This window comes from Genypterus blacodes, unplaced genomic scaffold (genome assembly GCF_046128005.1).
Source record: "Genypterus blacodes isolate CSIRO-AG114 ecotype Tasmania unplaced genomic scaffold, CSIRO-AGI_Gbla_v1 ptg000052l_1, whole genome shotgun sequence".
NCBI classification, from domain to species: Eukaryota; Metazoa; Chordata; class Actinopteri; order Ophidiiformes; family Ophidiidae; genus Genypterus; species Genypterus blacodes.
In genome coordinates, this window is record NW_027466864.1 from 5,219,155 (window position 1) to 5,238,821 (window position 19,667).

General features: G+C 49.1%; 1 protein-coding gene across 2 annotated transcripts in view; it reads right to left on the reverse strand.

The window, feature by feature from the left end:
- The window catches only part of rftn1b (raftlin, lipid raft linker 1b), a 79,401-nt gene that overhangs the window by 19,451 nt on the left and 40,283 nt on the right, over nucleotides 1-19,667 (reverse strand). Inside the window, exons 4-6 of one of the 2 annotated variants that reach the window (XM_076150320.1) lie at nucleotides 16,811-16,919; nucleotides 11,958-12,417; nucleotides 5,787-5,990 (exon numbers count right to left, since the gene is read on the reverse strand). In XM_076150320.1, coding sequence (XP_076006435.1) covers nucleotides 5,787-5,990; nucleotides 11,958-12,417; nucleotides 16,811-16,919 — 773 coding nt within the window. Of the gene's footprint in view, nucleotides 1-5,786; nucleotides 5,991-11,957; nucleotides 12,421-16,810; nucleotides 16,920-19,667 lie in introns of both variants that reach the window. The other variant, XM_076150319.1, reaches the window with a different exon arrangement.

Genomic DNA, 19,667 nt, shown 5'->3' on the forward strand with positions numbered 1-19,667 from the left:
TCCACCCTCCCTCGTGTGTGTCTGACAGTCAAGGTCGCGGGGTGAAGCATGCAAATAGGCTTGCATGGAGAAGAGGGGAGTGACAGACGCTGAAGACGCTCAAGCTAACAGGAGGAGAAGGGGGGGGGGCAGTCAGACAGCAGGAGGAGCAGGGTGACAGTGACGCCCCGTGACACGCTTTATATAGAGATCAGCACCCACAGGACCAAACACAGACCAGTTTGTAGCGGTTTTTCAGTTCGTTTTGGGTTTTGGGATATTTTGGATGCAACTTGTCAGAGACATCCTCGCAAACCTTTGTTCATAATACACCAGGCGTCTATAATGTAGGTCTGTGTGTGAACCGAACACAGCGAGGTCAGTCTGAGGTCAGTCTGAGGTCTTCAAGCTGCGCCCGACTCCAATTGGTAGACTTCAAAGTCGACTTCAGAGTTGCTATACCACCTAAAGTGATGCCCCAGCGACTTCACAAAGCTTAATGTTTATCACAAATATTATGTTTGGAGAACTGTTGAGATCCCCTGTGATTGGTTGGATATCATTTGCAGGAGGACAGTTGTGCTCTGTCTCTCTGGGATCTGGATTTAGATACCTATAGTCCAGAAACCAGGAGAGTTAATGAGGAAAAGAGCATCAAAGCACCAAAACCAAACCAAAGTTGTTGAATGCAAACACGAGTGAGTGGATCTGAACCAAATCAAACCCAACGCTGCCAAATAAAGAGCGCGGCTGCCCTGAGTGGCGTCGGCTGACATGATTAAAACATGGTGCCAGGTGCTGTGTGACTGCTGGACACACGCCACAGACAGCTTATCTATATTTCAAAGAGGACATTTGGAAACACAGAGGGAGAGACGGAGAGAACGAGACGAGGGGGCACGTTGATGTGTCTGGATTGGACGGGGGCTCTTCCCTCTGGAGCCCGGCGGGCTGATACCTGCGGGTTACCAGGCAGACTTCGGCACAGTCGCACACTGAGCCGTTTAGACTGGACCCTCGTGTTCGCACTAAAACCAACAAACAAACCACTTCCAGCTCAGCGTGGCTGAACCAGGAGGGTTCAGTTCGATCACCTAAAGTGGATTTGCTGTGATTTGTGTGAATCCCTGCACAGGAGATGTGATGGCAGCTCACTCCTGACAATTCATACACAGCTTTCTTGAACTGTACCGCTGATATCACCCGCTGGGTCAGGGTTGCTCAAAAACACAGCGAGTATTACGGATTTCATGATTTCGTTAACTACCTTCCGCCTGCTGGTCCTACATTACACACTCCTTTACACTAGGCAGTGCCACTAAATACAAAGAAGAGGATTAAAAAACAACTCAAGCTGGCATGAAACTCTTTTTGTGATATATGCAGAGTTCTGTAAAACATTTTTGAATTTGCTACCTCCAAGAAATTGACTAACGGCCCTCAGTAACACTGCGGCGTCCCTGAGTTCACTGCTGAGCACAGAGACGCTGCTTTGATGAAAAGAAGCGTTTCTCATTTGAGCTGCTTTATAACGATGCAGGTTGTTCAGAGGTGCTGCTGCCTTCCTGCTTTCCTGCTCCAGGCACAAACTGGCTTTTATTGCTTTTTTTTTTTTTTGCAGCACGTCAGCAGAACCAAAGTCACAGAAACAGGAAATCATAAGGACGAGTCATCACGTTTCTATTCAAAGAAAAGAGTATTTTAAGAGATGTGACTGTTGATGAACCAACAGATGAGTGTGTCAGAACCTACAGACATGCAAGAGAGACGACGCAGGAACACATGTATGCATCTTGTACACACACACACACACACACACTAAGACATGACATAACGTACACAAACAACTTTTGTCTCAAAAGAACACAAGCAGGTCGTTTGCCTTCCCAGAATTCCTTTTCACAGTAATACCTTATTGGAATTTCATATTGTGCCTGAATCTCCTTTTCTCTCTCTCACTCTCTTGCTCTCTTTCTCGCTCGCTCGCTCGCCTTTCATTGGCTTCGCCCAAATTTAGAAAGCGGCGAGCGTGGACGGTCATGCATATGAATGTCTCTGCGTCTCTCAGCCCGGCTCACAAATCCTCATTGTGGGTTGGGAGATACAGTATCTTAAGCTACACCAGTAACCAAGGCGAAGTCGCCGCCGACACACACTTACTGTCACATCTAAGGTAAACACATCTAACCCCCCCCCCTCCCCTGCTTAAGAGGGGAGCGCCATCTTAATGCAGACATGTGCTTAAATGATTGCATCTTAGGTGTCTTTGTTGGTGTATGTGAACGTGTGCAGACCTGTGTGTGTGTGTGTGTGTGTGTGTTCAAACTGTTTATGAATGTTTAATGCGCGTCTTATGACACTGGGGCCTGCGTGCAGCTTAGGATCTGTAAATTCAATATCGCAGTAATATCCGACCCTGTGGCTCCGGCGAGGTCTGCTGCTCGCTGCAAACCGTCCTGCCACACACACACACACACTCACAAATACAGGACACACACACACACACACACACACACAAATACAGGACACACACACACACAAATCCAAAGCCACACACACAAATCTGAAGACACACACACACACACACACACACACACACACACACACACACACACACACACACACACACACACACATATGCAAACAATGCCCCCTGATGCTTTCATGTCTACCTTCACCATGGAAACCCATCTTTAGACGGAGCATTAGGACAGTGTGTGTACGTGTGTGTGAGTGTGTAAGTGTGTGTGTATTCCCCTGGGCCACACCAGACAGCAGACAACCACACACAATAGGTAGCTGAGTGTTTAGGAGAAGGCCGGAGCCGCAGACAGAGAGGAGGAATATCAAAGCCACGCCGAACAAAAGGTGGAAAAACAACAAATTAGATTTTCAGAATAATCCTAATTTATTTTCCTCAAAGGATCAAATTCATCAGTGCCTCTTAACATAATGCGGAGCGGAGACTGTAATTCAAATGAGGTTTAGGAGAAACCAGAAGTAAAAATAAGCAAAAACCTCAAATGTAAGACGAGAAACCGAGAGACAGCCTCACAAACGTCCCAGTGGACATCTGAGGACATCTGATGTCCGTCTCACTCTCCATTAATCACACTGCCATCAGCAAATTAGCCTCCAAAACTCTGAGCGACGCGGATAATTAACTTCAATCAATGACTGAGCTTTGCTTAAGCACACGAACAAAAGCAGCTCTGCATGTAGAAGTGACAGCTTCTGGATTCAGGCTAATATCAGGGCTAAATCTGAGGTTCAGATCTATAGAAATGTATTCCTGCGCTGCCACACAGGCTCCTTCAGTCTCTAACGTGTTTACATCATCATGCAAAACACTCCACTTTAATCCGCCTACACAACAACAAAGGACAAAACCTGCAAGTGAGGGACTGAACTCAGCCGGCTAATCCGTACACAATACTGACAGAGATGTGCCTGAAACAGCCTGTCCTTACTCAGTGTGCACGGTTGCGCTGCAGAGAGAGATTAGAAGTGCATCGCTGTCCTTTTTGTCCCGCTCACATGAAAGCCTTTCAAAGCTTTCAAGACATAATAGAAGCACAGGAACACTGAATGTGCTTAATGGATTCATACAGTCAGAGGCAGAAACGGCGTAACAAGATAAAAGTTGCAAAATTCGACATGAAAGAGGCATAAAAAGCACAATTACAGTCATTAGACTTTGCGTGTCAGCGAGCGAGCGACAGGCTGAAGCTGCGTCGGCCGCATCACTGTCATCACGTCTCCGGTCAGACTGAGCGCCTCTCTGCCCCTCACTCCGCCTCCTCTGGTGTCAGTCGACGCCCCCTTGATGTTCTGTAGCGGGGAGGGCGGGGGGGAGACGGCCTTCGCCTGCAGCGTCTCGCCGCGCAATCACAATCTCAAAGGCGCTGCTAAATTTGGAGGCGACGGCGTTGGACGAGGCTCCAAAGCGCCGGAGCTCGATGGATGTTTGATGTAATTAGCTACCGACAACAAAATGGGACGCGGCTTTGATTTGGTTCTGCCAGCTGCTCCCAAGAGAACAAACACACAACACACAAGTCGCCTGTTTTCAGCTGAGGCCTGTAACTGATGCTGCTTTCAAGAACTCATCAAAAAGTGGTAAATAGAAGATGCTTCAGTAGATACAAGTCCAAAAAACAGAGGTATAAACATGAAGGTAGAAAACTATCACACTTTACGTTTGCTGGTTAACTCAGGTTCCGTTTACGAAGTTTACGACGGCTCACTGACCTCTGACCCTCTCAAGACCATTTCAGTTTCTCAGTATCTCAGTAACAAGCAGGATAAATGGAATCATAATCACACACTTCATTACTCCATTTGCAGGACATTAAATATGCACGAAGGCACCAATATGTGATCAGGTCCATTCTTCTGAGGCGCTGAGGCGTTCACTCTCCCAGATGAATGAATTATGACTTGTTGTTTACTCCGACTGGTTTATTCCTGCCGTCAGAACGGAGCAGCGAAGCCTCCGGGGGGGTCTGATGGAGGAGGGGACAACCAGTACGGGGAAATCGCTTTAAAAGGCGACGCTGAACGCTTTCTAGAACGTCGCAGGGAGATTCTGATGACAAACGGCCGCGTCCTCGTCTCAGCCGCCGCTCGCCGCTCGCCGCCCATACATCACTCGCGGCACGACGGCGGTGAAGTGGCTCCATTTTTCATTCCCGAGTCGAGTAAATCTGATTGTCTGTGGAGGATGATGTCACCGAGGACGATGTGGCCGAGGACTCCACCACATCTGTCCTCCGCTCAAACACAGCAGTGCCAAACCTTCTAGAATCTAGATGGTTCTAAATCGACTAAGAAAAAGTGCTTTACAAACAAACCGATTGATTTGTATGCAGATGGGTTGAATACTAATACGCCAGGCGGCCGCAGGTTGGGGAGTTGGCGGTGTGTCTGTGTTTTAGTGCAAACGGAGCTGCTGACCCTCCAGGGAGCAGAGCTGTGGGAATGAGATGCAAATATGAAGAGTCATGTTGTTTTATTGTTGTAAACTAAAGCCAGCTGATGCATTATTAATGTGGCAGGGGAGCAAGGAGCACCCGGAGGTTACCTGCCGCCGCTGCAGCTGGAAAAGAGACTCAAGGAAACTCAGGAACCTTTTGTGTTTATGGACGTGTGTGTGTGTGTGTGTGTGTGCGTGTGCGTGTGTGTGCGTGTGTGTGTGTGTGTGTGTGTGTGTGTGTGTGTGTGTGTGTGTGTGTGTGTCCCAGAACTTGGCTTCACCATCAGGGTCTCCTCAGCATTCCAAACCCTCTAGGTGCTAGAATCCTTGAATCGGACTCTTAACTTCCTATCAAAGCAGACGTTCAGGAAGGCAGCCAGTCAGTCAACCAGCCACCAATCAGTCAGTAAATGAGACAGTTACAGGCTCTGTTAACATGCAGGCTGAACTCTGATTAGTCGTCTGCACATTTAAGGCGGTAATTATGAAGGTTTGGCTGCTGGGTGAATGTAAATGTATCCTTCCATAATGAGAGCAGGAGGAAGAGGAGGAGGAGGAGGAGGAGGAGGAGGAGGAGGAACAGGAGGAAGAGGAGGAGGAGGAGGAGGAGAGTCTGCAGGCTGCATGCAGAGGAGCATTGATCTACACTGACATGATGCAGGTCTGTAACTCAAACTAAGATTACATTGATTTATGCCAATTTCAATCTAATTAAGGCATTAACCTGACATTTGGAAACATAAACATGGATTTCTTGTATTGACTGAGGCCTGGATGTAAACACACCGAGACAGACCGGTGTGTGGAGTGTGTGTCGGTTGAGGCGGCTCACCGTTGGCGTTGCCCAGGTGGAAGTATCCGTCCACCAGCGAGGCTCCGTTGTTAAAGTGCTGAGTCATGTGATCCAGCCAGTTGGCCTCCACGCCTTTCACGCCCTCGTCGCAGTTCTGGACCCGCAGTGGCACCTTGACGGTGTAGTACTTCATCTGTCCCTCCCGCACCGTCGGGTGGTTGTACAGCGCCAGCAGCTCCACTCCTGTCCAGACAAGGAGAGGAAAACAAACGTCACACACCGGCAGGGTGCTGTTAATCTGCTGGACCCGGGACCAGAACCGAGCCGCACATTGATTGAACCCATTAAAGGTGGTGTCGGTACAGATGTAACCTCTGTTCAAGTCCCACGTTTTAATGCATTCTCGTTAATCTAAAAGCTGGACCAAATGACTCATTGGACACGTTCCAAAGTGTAACTTGGCTCCATCTGTAAACTCGCTCGCTCGCCCCCTCTCCGTCTCTCTCTCTCGCCTGGTAAACAGTTGGTGGACAGACTGTGGCGTTCTGGTGTATCTAATGCAAAGAGCTCCTGAATGTGGAGTACTAACAGTTACAGACGCCCCTCACTTTGTTTACATGTATGCTGCATTGATTTACACAAAAACTTAATCCAAATATGAAAATAAAGCCAGATGAAAGTGTGTTTGTTCATGTATCCTCCTTATTGAAACCATGGTGACCTGGTGATGCTTCTCTACTCTCTCATGACCGTCTGGAGAAGAAGCTGACAGCTCGGCCGTTACAGCAAGAGCGAGGAGAAGCAGATCAAGAGGTTTGCTTCCCTGCTCTCCAGACACCCTGGACCCTGCACAGTGCTAACAGCCGCCCAGATGAGAGAGAGAGAGATGAACCAGAGGGACAACAGCAGCCTGGGACAGATGGTTGAACTCATCCAGCTGAAGACTCAAGAGTGTGAGCAACAAGACAAACAAGACGCTGGAATTCCGTGTATTTCCTATGAGAGCAGCGTCTCCCTGCTTCACCGCAGCTCAACTCTTCATGGCAAAAGAAGCAAACACTGTTTTGTTTGTTTGCCTCTTTGTTTTCCCAGCAGTTTGATTTTCATACCATGCAAATTCCACTTGTAAGGTGGAAAACAGGCGAGGAGGGAAAGCGATCGCATACAAGACGAGTCCTGCCTCATGCTGCTGCTGACGCTGACACACACACACACGCACACACACACACACACACACCGTGACGTGCATCAGAAGCATCACTGTATTCATATTCCTTTAAATGGCTTCCGGTAGCGATGCCTTGCTGCTGAATCAGAACTTAAAAGGACGGTTCCATTGTAACGGCTGTGATTCGCGGTCTAACCTTGAAAAATGCATTAAAAGCTCTCCTGATCGCTGTTGTATAAGCAGAAGTATCCATAATGCAGGCGGCCTCACGGGAGGAGCGGAGGTTGGAAACGTGCCGGCGCTGTGTCACCGCCTGCTTCTGTGGCAGTGAATCACAGCTGAAAGACTTTTATTTACTGTGATGTGAGCCAGTGAAATATTTATTTTCCTTTAGCCTCATAAAATGTGAGATGTGAGTTCAATTTGGAAGCGGAGCGTTTTCAAATCAGGCCCCCGCTCACATTTCACCCCCCTTTTTCTTTCGGATGCAAATGTCCGACTGTCATTCCCCAGAGAACCAGATGGACGTGGCAGAATGTGCAGCACTGCCACCCACCCACACACCCACACACACACACACACACACACACACACACACCAGACACCCTTTAAGAAGGAGGGGTAGTGTGATGGGGGGGAGTCATGGCTCAGTCGCTCTGGTGCTTCAGTCCGTCCGTCCGTCCGTCCGGCAGACGTCCAGGACGAATGAATCATTTATATCCGCTTCTTTCCTGGCGTCTGACTGATGTGACAGCTGGACACCAAATTCCCCCATAAATCTTATCATTTGTCACTCTTGAGGAAAGAAGAAACCCAGCTCACACCTCCCCTCCTCCTCCCCCTCCTCCTCCCCCTCTCCCTCTCCCTCCTCCTCCTCCTCCTCCTCCTCCTCACCCCTGTGTTACAAACAATATGGCAAACAAATCTTGGACGACACGAGACAATGAAACAACTTTCCGTTCGTCGTGTCGCCAAGACGACATATTAAAACGCCGCTGCGGATCATCTCAGCGTTAGAAGCGTTACGTGCAGGAGAGGACGTATCGCCCGCCGCCTCCCAGGGTCTTTCCCATGATGCCTCTCTTCAGACTGATTTAGAGACGCTGTAACGCTCGGGGTCAGAGCTCTTATTGTGTCTAATCAGGTGTAATTACAAAGGTACAGCTGATGTCACCGCGCCTGATGGAGGCATTACAGACAGCAGGAGGACTCCTTATACATCCACCTAACAAAACCATCCAGGATCCAGGAGTCATTCTCATAATATTCACATTTACACTTCAGCCTCTCAGATATGGATGTCTCCATATTTCCATTGCTTTGTTATGACATCATATCAAAGCAGCTGTAGATCAGCGGGCGCTCGGCTGCTTCAGCTCGTTTCTAACCTTTATTTTGGTCGGATGGTTTAACCCTTGAACTCGTCTCGGCGGTGCTCTGCTACTTGAGCTCATCTCTGCTTTGACTCCTTAACGAATGAAAGTGAAACATTGTTCCCTTCCTTCATCTGTTAATGACATCATATGTTTCTGTGTTTTCATTCCCGGGGTCTGTTTGGAAACCTGCAGGACCACACCGTGCACAAATCACCCCCCAGTGACGCATCACTAACATGCAGGAGGAGTGAAAACACACCTTTGACCTGTGGCTTGGTCTGTCTGACTGAACCAACCTGAACTATAATCCACTGTAAGACTATAAGTGACAATACAAACACAACATTCTCCCTTTAGATTCACTATGAGAGACGTGTTAACTACTAACATATTACAATATTGCAACATACAAACTGTAGCACAGCAGATTCCCTTTATCACCAAGGGAACGGCAGGATTTAAAGAGCCATTAAGTCGTCATCTAACCCTCCACATAAATCAGAGTCAATCTATAAAAACAAGTCAGTCCTGCGTCCCTCCTCGCTCTTTACGCTGTACGGGCCAATATAAACACGCAAGAGTGATAATAAAACACGCCACTCGCATGTGTTTAAGTGTTTTTGATGTCTCTGTGCTCTGATTGGTTTATCTGCTGTTTTCCTCTCCATGGTGATTCATTTGACACTGAAGCTTTGCGGCGAGAATTTAGCTTCATCTGCTAGGAAAACAGGAGTCGGTTAAGTCTTATTTACAGTCTGACGTGAGTTGACAAACATGGACACACACACACGCACACACACACACACACACACACACACACACACACACACACACACACACACACCTTTTACACCACCAAACAAGAGGGCGGAGACTTCAGATGGATGAGAACGAGGATAAAGCCAAAGTCGTCGTCGTCGTGTTGCTTTTAATTTGCTCTTGTTTGATTTTCAGGGCAGAGGTGAATCTCAGTGTGAACGTCGCTGCATCGTCAGCATCGTGTCTCATATGTGAGATGAGGTCATGGTTGATTCTTCACCTCCTCTAATAAAGACACGCTTGCCCAGCTGTCACTTCCTCTCTGCCTCCTCGCTGTGTTTTCCCTCCACAATCCCATTTCTTCACACATCCAAGCTGTTAAATCTCTAAACTTATTGGGCTCAATTTCCACCCTGAGCTTCAGTGTTTCTCTTTGGGCTGTAAGCTGCGAGCTCAGGGCCGGCTCCTCTGCCAGCGCTCGCACGCCGTTCACCTCCAGATCTGAGGATTTACCGCCGACCGGCCCGCAGCAGCTGAGGCTCCGGGGCCTCGGCAGACTGGGCATCAGCAGAGAGGGACACGGGAGCTTGGCAGCCTCCCCACCGCCGCGGCTGGCTGCTACACACCGGTGCCTTTGGTGTTTGTGTGAAGATTCAGTGGGGGGGGGGGGCAAGGGGGGAGATGAAGGTGCGGGGGAGCGAGGGGCGATGAAGCTGAGGGAGGTAACGGCCGTGGCAGTGGGGGATTATCTCCCCGCAAAACGCACCGTCGGGAGGCCCAGATGGACTTGTGGGCTGTGGTGGACTGTGATGCCAAGTGTGTGTTACTGCACGCCCACTGGCACACACACACACACACACACACACATAGAGACACATGCACACACACACAAACACAGTATCAGGTACAGTGTATGTGCATTACCAGCTTTGAACTTCATCACATTGCACATTGCAAGTACAGTACAGATACACACACACACACACACACACACACACACACACACACACATGCTAACACTCCCAGTGGGAGGTGTGTCCTGTGCACAGTTTGCACATTCGACAGACACATATCACAAATAGGTTTTGTGAGAGGAGGAGAGAGGTGTGTGTGTGTGTGTGTGTGTGTGTGTGTGTGTGTGTGTGTGTGTGTGTGTGTGTGTGTGTGTGTGTGTGTGTATGTATGTGTGTGTGTGGGAGGGGGGCTCCATCTGTTAATCCAAAATATTTCAAATTGAGACGAACAACTCTAAATGCCCACGATCACTTAACGTCCCTCACACAGGGAACGGTGTCTTCACCTCTGCGTTGTCGTCTTCCTGCGTGTGTGCAGATTAAACGTTCACATGGAGGTTTCACAGGCGCCTCTTCTTCTTCTGCAGCTCAGCACGAGTGTGTGAGGCTCAGAGCAGATTGAGTAAAGCACAGAGAGGATTACATCCTCAGGCGGCACGGCGCTGCGTAACATCCAGGCTGCGGCAGGAAGCGACGGCTCTGTGTTTTCGGGCTCTAGAGCCAATCTGCATTTAGTTCTAGCCAAAAGGTTTAAAAGCTCCAAAGCAAACATGATACTTTTACGGCTCCATTTCCATAACTATTAAAGATGCATCCAAACCCTTTTTCCTGCTGAATCATCATTACATCCACACACACACACATTAGCAGGGGCTGCATGTTTCTAAACCTTTTAAGTGACTCCATTAATATCCAAGCATATGTTTGTCTGCCTGCTCTGTGGGAGAAACACGTCTGATTGTTTTCATGGTGATTGATGAATCATTCGGGAAGAAACTGAGCTGAGTGAAGAAATCGATGAAGAAAGTCCAGGATTCATCCCTGGATTTAAGGGGGTCTTCTCTGTGCCGAGGCCCAGAGGCGATGCTAGGCACCCTGGGGACCCTCAGGCCCCACCGACCCCCCACAGAGGGGAAAATACAAGAATGGAAATCAAATAACAGGCAGGAAGATAGGAAATCAGAAATTCCAAAGAAGAAAACTAAATTTAAAATGCAATCAGGAAACACAAACTGAATTAAGCTCAGACGTGCTAAGGCGACATCTCTCGCCCTCAGGAGAGACCACGCCCTGGCCACACCCCTAACCACGCCCCCGGCAACACCCCCACCCTCCCAACAGGTTTCATCAAAATCCGTTTCGAGCTTTTTGCATAATCCTTCGCCAAACACCATCACCTTGGCCGAGCGAATCCAGATCCAAAGTTAAAGCCGCAGATGTGGACGCCGGCTAATGAATCGACGCTGCCAGTGTGAATCTCTACAGCGAGGAGGTGAACTCTCTCTCTCTCTCTCTCTCTCTCTCTCTCTCTCTCGGCTCGCTGAAAAACTACAGTTTCCATGCCCTTGCCTGAGGTGTTTAGCTGCCAAACGCTCCAGCTGCTGGTTTGAAGTGTGATGAGGCAGCACACAGGCAGGAGTGTGTGTGTGTGTGTGTGTGTGTGTGTGTGTGTGCGTGTCAGCCATGAAGCACCCAGGCTGTTTTCATCAACACTTACCTGGTGTTCTGCATAAACGCACACATAAGAGTCTTCACCTGCAGCCTGAAACATGACTCAACATCTTTCCAAGGTCTCGTGGAAACACAACCCGAGGAGCAGCGGTGAAGTTCTGACCTTTAATTACCCGGCTCTCTGCGGGGCCAATCTGGATCATTTGTACGTATCTGTGGACTTGTGTGTGGCCGGTCTCCTTTATTTAAAAGTTAAGACCTTGTGAATGTAAATGAAAGCGATCCCACTCGGCCAATCAGTGTGCGGCCCAGAACGAGACCAGGATCCTCTCTCACAGCTCGGACAAATTGGACAAGTTGTATCTGAGATATGAGGTCGCATACAGATGTTTCTTTGACCGGTTCCTTCCAGTTCAGACCGATAACCTGCAGACTCACTCACCGTCGCCTCTCCGTACGCGGTATCTGGGCCGCTCCTTCGTCTCCGTGCCGCCGGCCTTGTTGTTGTTGTGAGTGAGCGAGTCGTCCTCCTCGTTGTGCTCCAGATCTGATACGGGGGAGACAGATCCGTCCTGACTGCCCTCCACTCTGCTCCCTGCTGAAGGCTTCCCGTTGCTCTTGCTGGGATTGCTCTCCTCGCTGCTCGCCGTCTCACCCGAGGCGCCCGGGCCCTCGTTCTCGTCTCTGCCCGCCGCCTCATCGCCGACCCTGGGCTCTCCTTGGTGCCGGGGGCTGGAGGGGTTAGACGGGCTGCAGCTGTCCAGGGAGCCAAGCACCGAGCTGGGGCTGGAGTGTAGGGAGAGGGAGGGGGTCTCTGGTTCTCTGATCCGGGTGCACGGCGCCCCGTAAGGCTCCTGAACAAAGCCCACAAACATCACCCCCTGGTCTGCAGCGTCCTGGATCTGCTGTGGAGAGCGAGACAAGAGGGAGAGTCAGAGCTGCTGGTAACCACGACTACCAGGGAAGGTTCAGTTATTGAACTTTGATCACCTTCATTATGCAGTTTATGTATTATACACTGAGATTAGTTCATCAGAGGAAATGTCAGAAGAGATTTGAGGAAGGACCTGTAGTACACACACACACACACACACACATTGGGTCCAATACACACTAAAGCTGAGGGTAACGTACCGTATTTATCTGTAGTTTGGATTTACAATAATTCAGTTTTCCACCTATGATACTGTAATCTTTGATGAAAGCGTTCATTATTCAGCTGTAAATGTTTTAATAACGTCCTCATCTAAATTTAAGGGGTCGTTGCCAAGAAATTGTTTTGTGCAAAATGAATCATGAAACGATCGCCTCGCTTTGACACGTTTGTACCAGTCTGAAAAAAGAAATCAACCAAGGTCGAGAAAACCTGAAGATATTTCAGAAACCAGCTCAAACTTTTAGGAAAATGAGTCTGAGATCAATTATCTGGATGTGGAATTGTTTTTGAGTGGAGTGTTTCTGCTGGATCTCCCTCCGCCGCCGCCGCCGCCGCCGCCGCCGCCCCTGCTCCTTCCCTCCCAGCAGCCTCTGCAATCACGCCGCCGTTGATTAGATCGGAGCGGCGGCGGACCCTCGTCAGGCCCGGACCGCATCCCCCAATCACGCGCCCCACGCCTCTCTCTCTCTCTCTCTCTCTCTCTCTCTCTATCTCCCTCTCTCTCTCTCTCCATTTATTGTCATCTGGCATTTTATGTCAATATTGGGATTTCGCTCCGGAGTGAGATTGAAACATTAAGTGTCAGAGAATGTTAATGATGCCATTCTCCATTACGCCCCCCTCCCGTCCCCCCCCACCACCACCGTCCCCCGCCCCGCCCCTCCTGCGGCGCCCGTCACTATCTGTAGCCGCGGCGAGGGGAGAGAATAAAAATCAAATCAAATTGCAGGTTATTCAGTATGAAATTAAATTGGAAAACAGTCAAATTGTTTCCAGCCATATTGTTTAATATCCATGAACGCTCTCTGGGTGCTTCCACATCATATTCTCCATACCAATACGTCTGAAATGGAATTGGCGAGATAAAAGGGAGCAAGTGTTGTATCTCATTTAACGCTGAGGCAGGCGGAGGCTGAGGGAGATGAATGGTTCACACTGTCTCATGTTGTTGCACCTGACAGAGCGGCCAGATGCTGATAGCGCGGCTGGAATGACGATGAATTTGTTTATGGAACGCTCATTATTGGTATTTGATTTAACCCTTTACTGTATGTCAGCGAGAAGTCGAGTTGTCATTTGGTTAGAAAAAGGTCCTGATAAGTCGAGACCTCTTTATTTTGCAATTCCACATTTATTAGATCAATCAAGCTGCGTGTTGATTCTGTATTCTTTTAGTTAATTTAGATTTTGAAACAGTATTTGAACCCAGCATTAGTTTGATTGATGTCCCTGGGGTTGCAGAGTCAAAACAAATCAGACAATTTATTATAAACAGGGTTCTCTTTCTTACAAATGAACTCAATACACATGGGCTCATGATTAACATATCACTGTTTTTAAATCCTACAGGACCCTGGTGTTGATTAGAATTGTTGGTAGAAGGCCTGCAGATTGTAGTTCTGGACCCTCTTACTGGTCGGTGGGCCTGTTGGGGTCGGTTCTGATGCAGGAAAGAAGAATATGAGTGAGGATATGTGGTCCTCATCTAAACTCCTGAATGTTAATGAGCAGGGCGAGCCGCTCCGTCTGAAAAAAGGAATTAGCTCAGGTCAAGGAAATGAGGCTTTGAGGTCAGAAAGGAAACTTTGCATGGCACGATTTGGCTTCATTAAAAGGGAATGACGGCGAGCACAAACTTGATGGAGAATATTCTGTAAGCTCCCCCCCCCCTTCTTCTTTCTGCCACCAGAATATCAACAACCTGCAGTGAAAAGCCATTTCAATTTTGACTTGAGACCACATTTCCTATTTCCCTGCGAGTTATTAAAGTGGCACCGGCGAGGGAGGAGGGGGGGGGAGGTACGGGAAGGGGAGGTGTCTGAAGGTCAAGATGAAAAGCTCGGAGAGAGAGATTGAGAAAGGCGAGTTGAGACGAAACAAGAGGCACAAGCACCGAGCACGAAAATGAGACACCGAGAGGGGAAGGAGAAAGAAAATGAGAGGAGGGAAAAGGAGAGGATGAAGAGATAGAAACCCAGAAAGTTAGGGGGGGGGGGGTTATTGGGGGCGTCTCGTCTCCTCTCCTCTACCGCTCATCCATGTCCACTTCCTATTTAATAGATTTCTAGCGTAGCTGCCTCCTCCAGCAGGCCTGTGACCGCTCAGTAGATTAAAACGATAACCAACGGTAATGAGGTCCTACAGGACTGAGCCTGCATGACTAATGGAAGGGCGGAATGTACAGCAAAGGTCCAGGACTGAGCCTTGGCTGACCCATAGAACGGGGGGTAATGTATAGATCAAACAGGGGGGCTGAGTCAGGGTGACGCAGCGTAATCGCTTCCCAGAGACGGACGGCGTGTTGGTAAATGTCAGATAGGACGTGTGGCGGCTCGACCGTGCGTGTGTGAGGATGACATTCACTGTAGACCCAATTAATTATCGGTTTCGTTTGAATGTGATTTCAGCTCCCGCCAGCTGCCTTCATCCATTCTATAGAGAGTAGAGTGATGCCGCGATTCTGCCAATTAACGGCTCTGAAACATGGAGGGAATATATCTTTGACTGGATTATGGACAAAGATTCAGCTCTCTCATAAATGCTTAAAGACGTTCACCTACACGGCAACGATCAGCAGCCTGGATGAAGGACCAAATCTCCCTCTAACTTTATGAGGAAAGACTTGATTTACACAGATAATGACACCAGAGCTTTAAAATGGCCAAAATTGAATTTCCACTGGTTAAGTCTGAACTTACAGTGCAAAATACGAGGATCTGCATGATTAATTTACAAATGTGGCAGGCTGACTGAACATTTATAGCAGAATCGTGACTAAAATAAAAAAGGAGGAACGTTCCAGCTTCTCCTGTTTGATGCTAAAGAAGAGAAGCGGCTCAGTTGAACTCAATTTATGCAGATTGAGTCCCCGCACCAGTTCATATGGAGTTACATTACATAGTTTTTGTATTAATTAAACATCTCTGACTCAATATAGAGCATGAACATGTTTCACTGTCTGCTGCTGTGGCTCAATACCACTTTGGCACAGTGTCACCCATGATCAAACACAGGTGTGTGCTGAGTCAATATTGAACTCTGACAATGATTTGTAGTAGTGAGTAATGGTGCATCAGGTCCTTGTTAGAGATTCAAACACACCCGTGAGAAAAGCAGCTGTTGGTTTCACTTTCAACCCAGATTTCTTTCAAAAATCCCCCAAAGCAACTTTGCCTGGACCAGATTCCCACGAGCTGCTCTCTCTCTCTCTGTGAGTCCCGACAACACAACCCGCCTTCACTTTAGAGGCTGAGGCATCGTCCTTTCTCCCCTGACACCCCTGAAAGGCTCACACACACACACACCACCACCACTATGTTGTTTTGTCAGAGAGAAGGCGGCAATTAAGCTACAAAAGTTCCTTTTTTGTTGTCACTCCTCCAGCACGGCGGCGTGTCCTTCATTGGCGAGTCTGTGCTGCGAGCGTTCTGTGACAGCCCTCCATTAAAACCCCTCACTCCGACAAACACTTTCCCTTTGAGCCAAGTGGTTGATTGAGTTGTAAACATTGAGTTGCGTTGTGCTGCAGCAGCATGTGAACCTTCATGGAGACACGCTGAACAACGTCACTCTGCATGAATGAAGCCTCCCTCTGTTTATCTGTCCATTCTTCTCTACCTCTTTTCCTCTGAGTTAGCGTTGCTATGTGTTTGATCTCACCCTAGGGTTCCAGGAACGCATGGGAGCTCAAAGAATGACATCATCTACCAGCATGCAACACTTGGGTTGTCTTTTTAACCAATCAGGATCAAGAACACTGGCAGCAGTACAGTAATGTGTGTGGTAATGTGTGTTCATCTGTGTAACCACTCCCCAAGATCTAAACCTCTACATGTGGTTGCTATGGTCCAGTTGGACCCAGACCCGGCACCGGGTCAGATGGTGTCAGGAAATACCTTGATTTCACTTCATCTTAACAGGAAGACGCTTAATTTCCAAGTCAGATCTACAGAACAGCTTCCTTAGCTTGCATCCTTCCTTCAAAGCAACAGAACAAAGGAAGATCTGCTGCAGGCTCACACACACCGGAGCGCACTTCCCCTCATGTGTGCCATCAAAAACCCCCACAACCTCATTACGCCGCTCACCTTTGAAAACTCGACACGGATTGATTGGCGCCGGGGTTTTTGGCGGCTTACCTTCTTGACGTAGCCCTGGATGAGCTCCGGGGTGGGCACCTGCTCTGCGGACAGACAGTCCTCCAGCTGGAGACGGTAGGATGGACACACAGGCTGGCTCCTCTCCGCCCTGCAGGCACCACAGTGGGGGGAGAGAGAGAGAGAGAGAGGAGGACAATGACTCTGGGCCGGCCAACACACCGCACAAATGCACCTAATGTTTTAGGAACACACAGGGCTGTACAAGCTCTGGCACCAAAGTGGAAACACAACCGCACAACAGCATACAAGGACAGTTAGGGGGGGGAGGGAGGGAGGGAGGGGGGGCGAGCGAGGGGGGAGTTCGCTATTCATAGACACAAGCATCAAATCTATATTACAAAAATAAACCCCTATCAACAAATTACAGTGCATCAAGCAGCTTTGTTAATGTCATTGTTGGCCTGTGGGAGGCGAGGAGGAAAAATACAATAAAAACGCTTTGGAGGGACAAAGATCCACACAGAGGAGACGCATGGGGAGAGGAGATTGTAGCAAATTCAATGCAAATCTGGTCCGGGCCCCCCCTGGCTCTCGACTCGCCCGCCCCCCTGCTGAGGCCCTACCAGTATTTTGAGCGGGGAGAATCTATTTATAGGGTCGTTGTATTTTTCTATTCTGTCCTCCGGAGGAAATCCCACAGCGAGCAGGAGAGGAGTAATGCCCCGGCTTCCATCTCCATGCTCCTCATCCTGTTGACAAGGCCAAGGAGCCCCACACACCCTTTCCGTCAGCGTGCAACAGGGCCTGCGTGTGTGTGTGTGTGAGAGAGAGAGAGAGCTTGTGTGTGTGTCTGTGTGTGCGTGCTACACTAGATTTTCACAGACACCCTCTGTGCAGGAGGGTAAATGTACAGTATGTGCATGCTGCTGTGTCAGGTTGTGTGTAAAGGTTACGCATCATTCCCATATCGTGCAAAGACTCTGAGAGCACTGTTTGTCCTCGTGTGGTTGTGTCAGTGTGTGTGTGTGTACTCCTGATGCATTAGTGCATTAAGCCCTCACACAGCACAGGTTATGGCAGTGACTCATCTCCCTTGACCCAAAGATACACACACGCCATCAACCAGACATGGAGAGGAATAAAGCTCATCTACAGTTTATAGTTAAGTGCTTACATGACTGAAGTTCAGTTTGATTTTGTTGTTTTGACTCCACCACATTAATCTGAAGGCGTTTGTTAGAAGTTACAATGCAGATCTGGACTTGTAGAGGCCAAAGGAACGAGATCACGGACACGTTCGGCCAAAATGAGTGTCCTCCTCAGTCCGGATTCCTCCTCAGGCCGACTCCAGGGAGGAGATCTAGAGGGGTGCAGCTCTTCAGGCGTCTCCTCAGGATGCCTCCTTGATGGCTCCTTGGTGAGGACACATCCTAATTGGCAGGAGACCCCTGGGCCGACCAGGAATATGCCAAAGGGATTACACAGTGTATTCTGGAGGGAGGGCCTGGGAATGTCTTGGGATTCCCCAGGAACATCTAAAGGACTTGGCTGAGGCGAGAGCACACAGCTGAAGCTCCACTGTGGCTCTCTGATCAATCAACTCAAGCTGAAGCCAGAAAATGTGAAATTGGAGAGAAGCCAATCTTTGTACCTCCAATCTTGGATGAAAGAATCTCAAACTTCCCTCTGTGATCCTTTATGTGGTTCTTCTTCTTCTTCCCAATGTTCAATCAAAAGCACAGCAGCTCCATATTGCAGATTTGGAACAGGATTGCCTGTTGAAGCATCAATCACTGAGCAGGGATTCTCCACTGTGAGACGTTTCACCTCAGATACTTATTTACTTTTACTGGAGTAGAAATCTGAATACGAGGGTTTTTACATATTCCATTGCGATGCGAGCGTTTTGACTCCAGAGTCAGGGGATTGGAGCTTTTTCTTTCAGCACCGCTGTCAACCGACTCCTGCTCAGCCGCCGCTGACACCCTCCTGCTCTCTGCACGGCGTATCGCTGCCTCAGCAGACGACACAATAAGCCAGCTGACTCCATGAGTACAAACCTCGCACGCCCGGCGAAACCTTCATTACTGCAAACTGAGAACAGGCGCCGCTCTCTGCCGCCATCAAAGCGTTGAAAGGCAGGAGGCAGCAGAGGCCTGGTGGCCCTGTCAGGAGGCGGGACGCCACCCGGTCGGTTGAGACATAAATCACAAGCAAACAGGTCGGTGAGGCTCCAGACACATCAGGAGAGAGAGAGAGAGAGAGAGAGAGACAAAGGACTCAGACGACTTCAAAAGACTTTTCATTGTGCCTGCTTGATTTTTGGAGAGGAATTACAGCCGGCTTTCATTCTCCTGTTCCAGCTAATAGAATAAAAAAGATTCAGTCGCTGAAAGAGCGAGAGAGCGAGAGAGCGAGAGAGGAATCAAAACTGTCGCTCCTCAATTTGAGTTCATTTTCTGCTGTTAAGTATTTGGTACACAGCGGGTGTCGCCTCTTTTGAAACGGTCGGCGTCTGGTTTGGAAAATGAAGCATGAATGAAAGAAAAGCAGAGCCGGAGACGGAGGAGAGGAGAGGAGAGGAGAGGAGAGGAGAGGAGAGGAGGGAGAAAACAACTCAAACCTCCAGTCCTGCCGTGCCGAGGAGAGAGACTGGGGGTTAAAAATAGCAGCTGCTTCACCTGCAGTCCATCTTCTCTGTGTGAAACGGTGACTTTTCATGCGGCGTGCAGCACCGGCTGTCAACCTCCGGGGCCTCGTGCGGCTAGACGAGTGTCAAACGCCTGCCTGCTTGCCCGCCCACCTACCTGGAGCCTCCTCCCGGCTCAGTACACCTGCTCAACCCTCCCCCCCTCCCTTCCCCCGCCGGCCCACACACGGGGTCACGTGCCTCGGC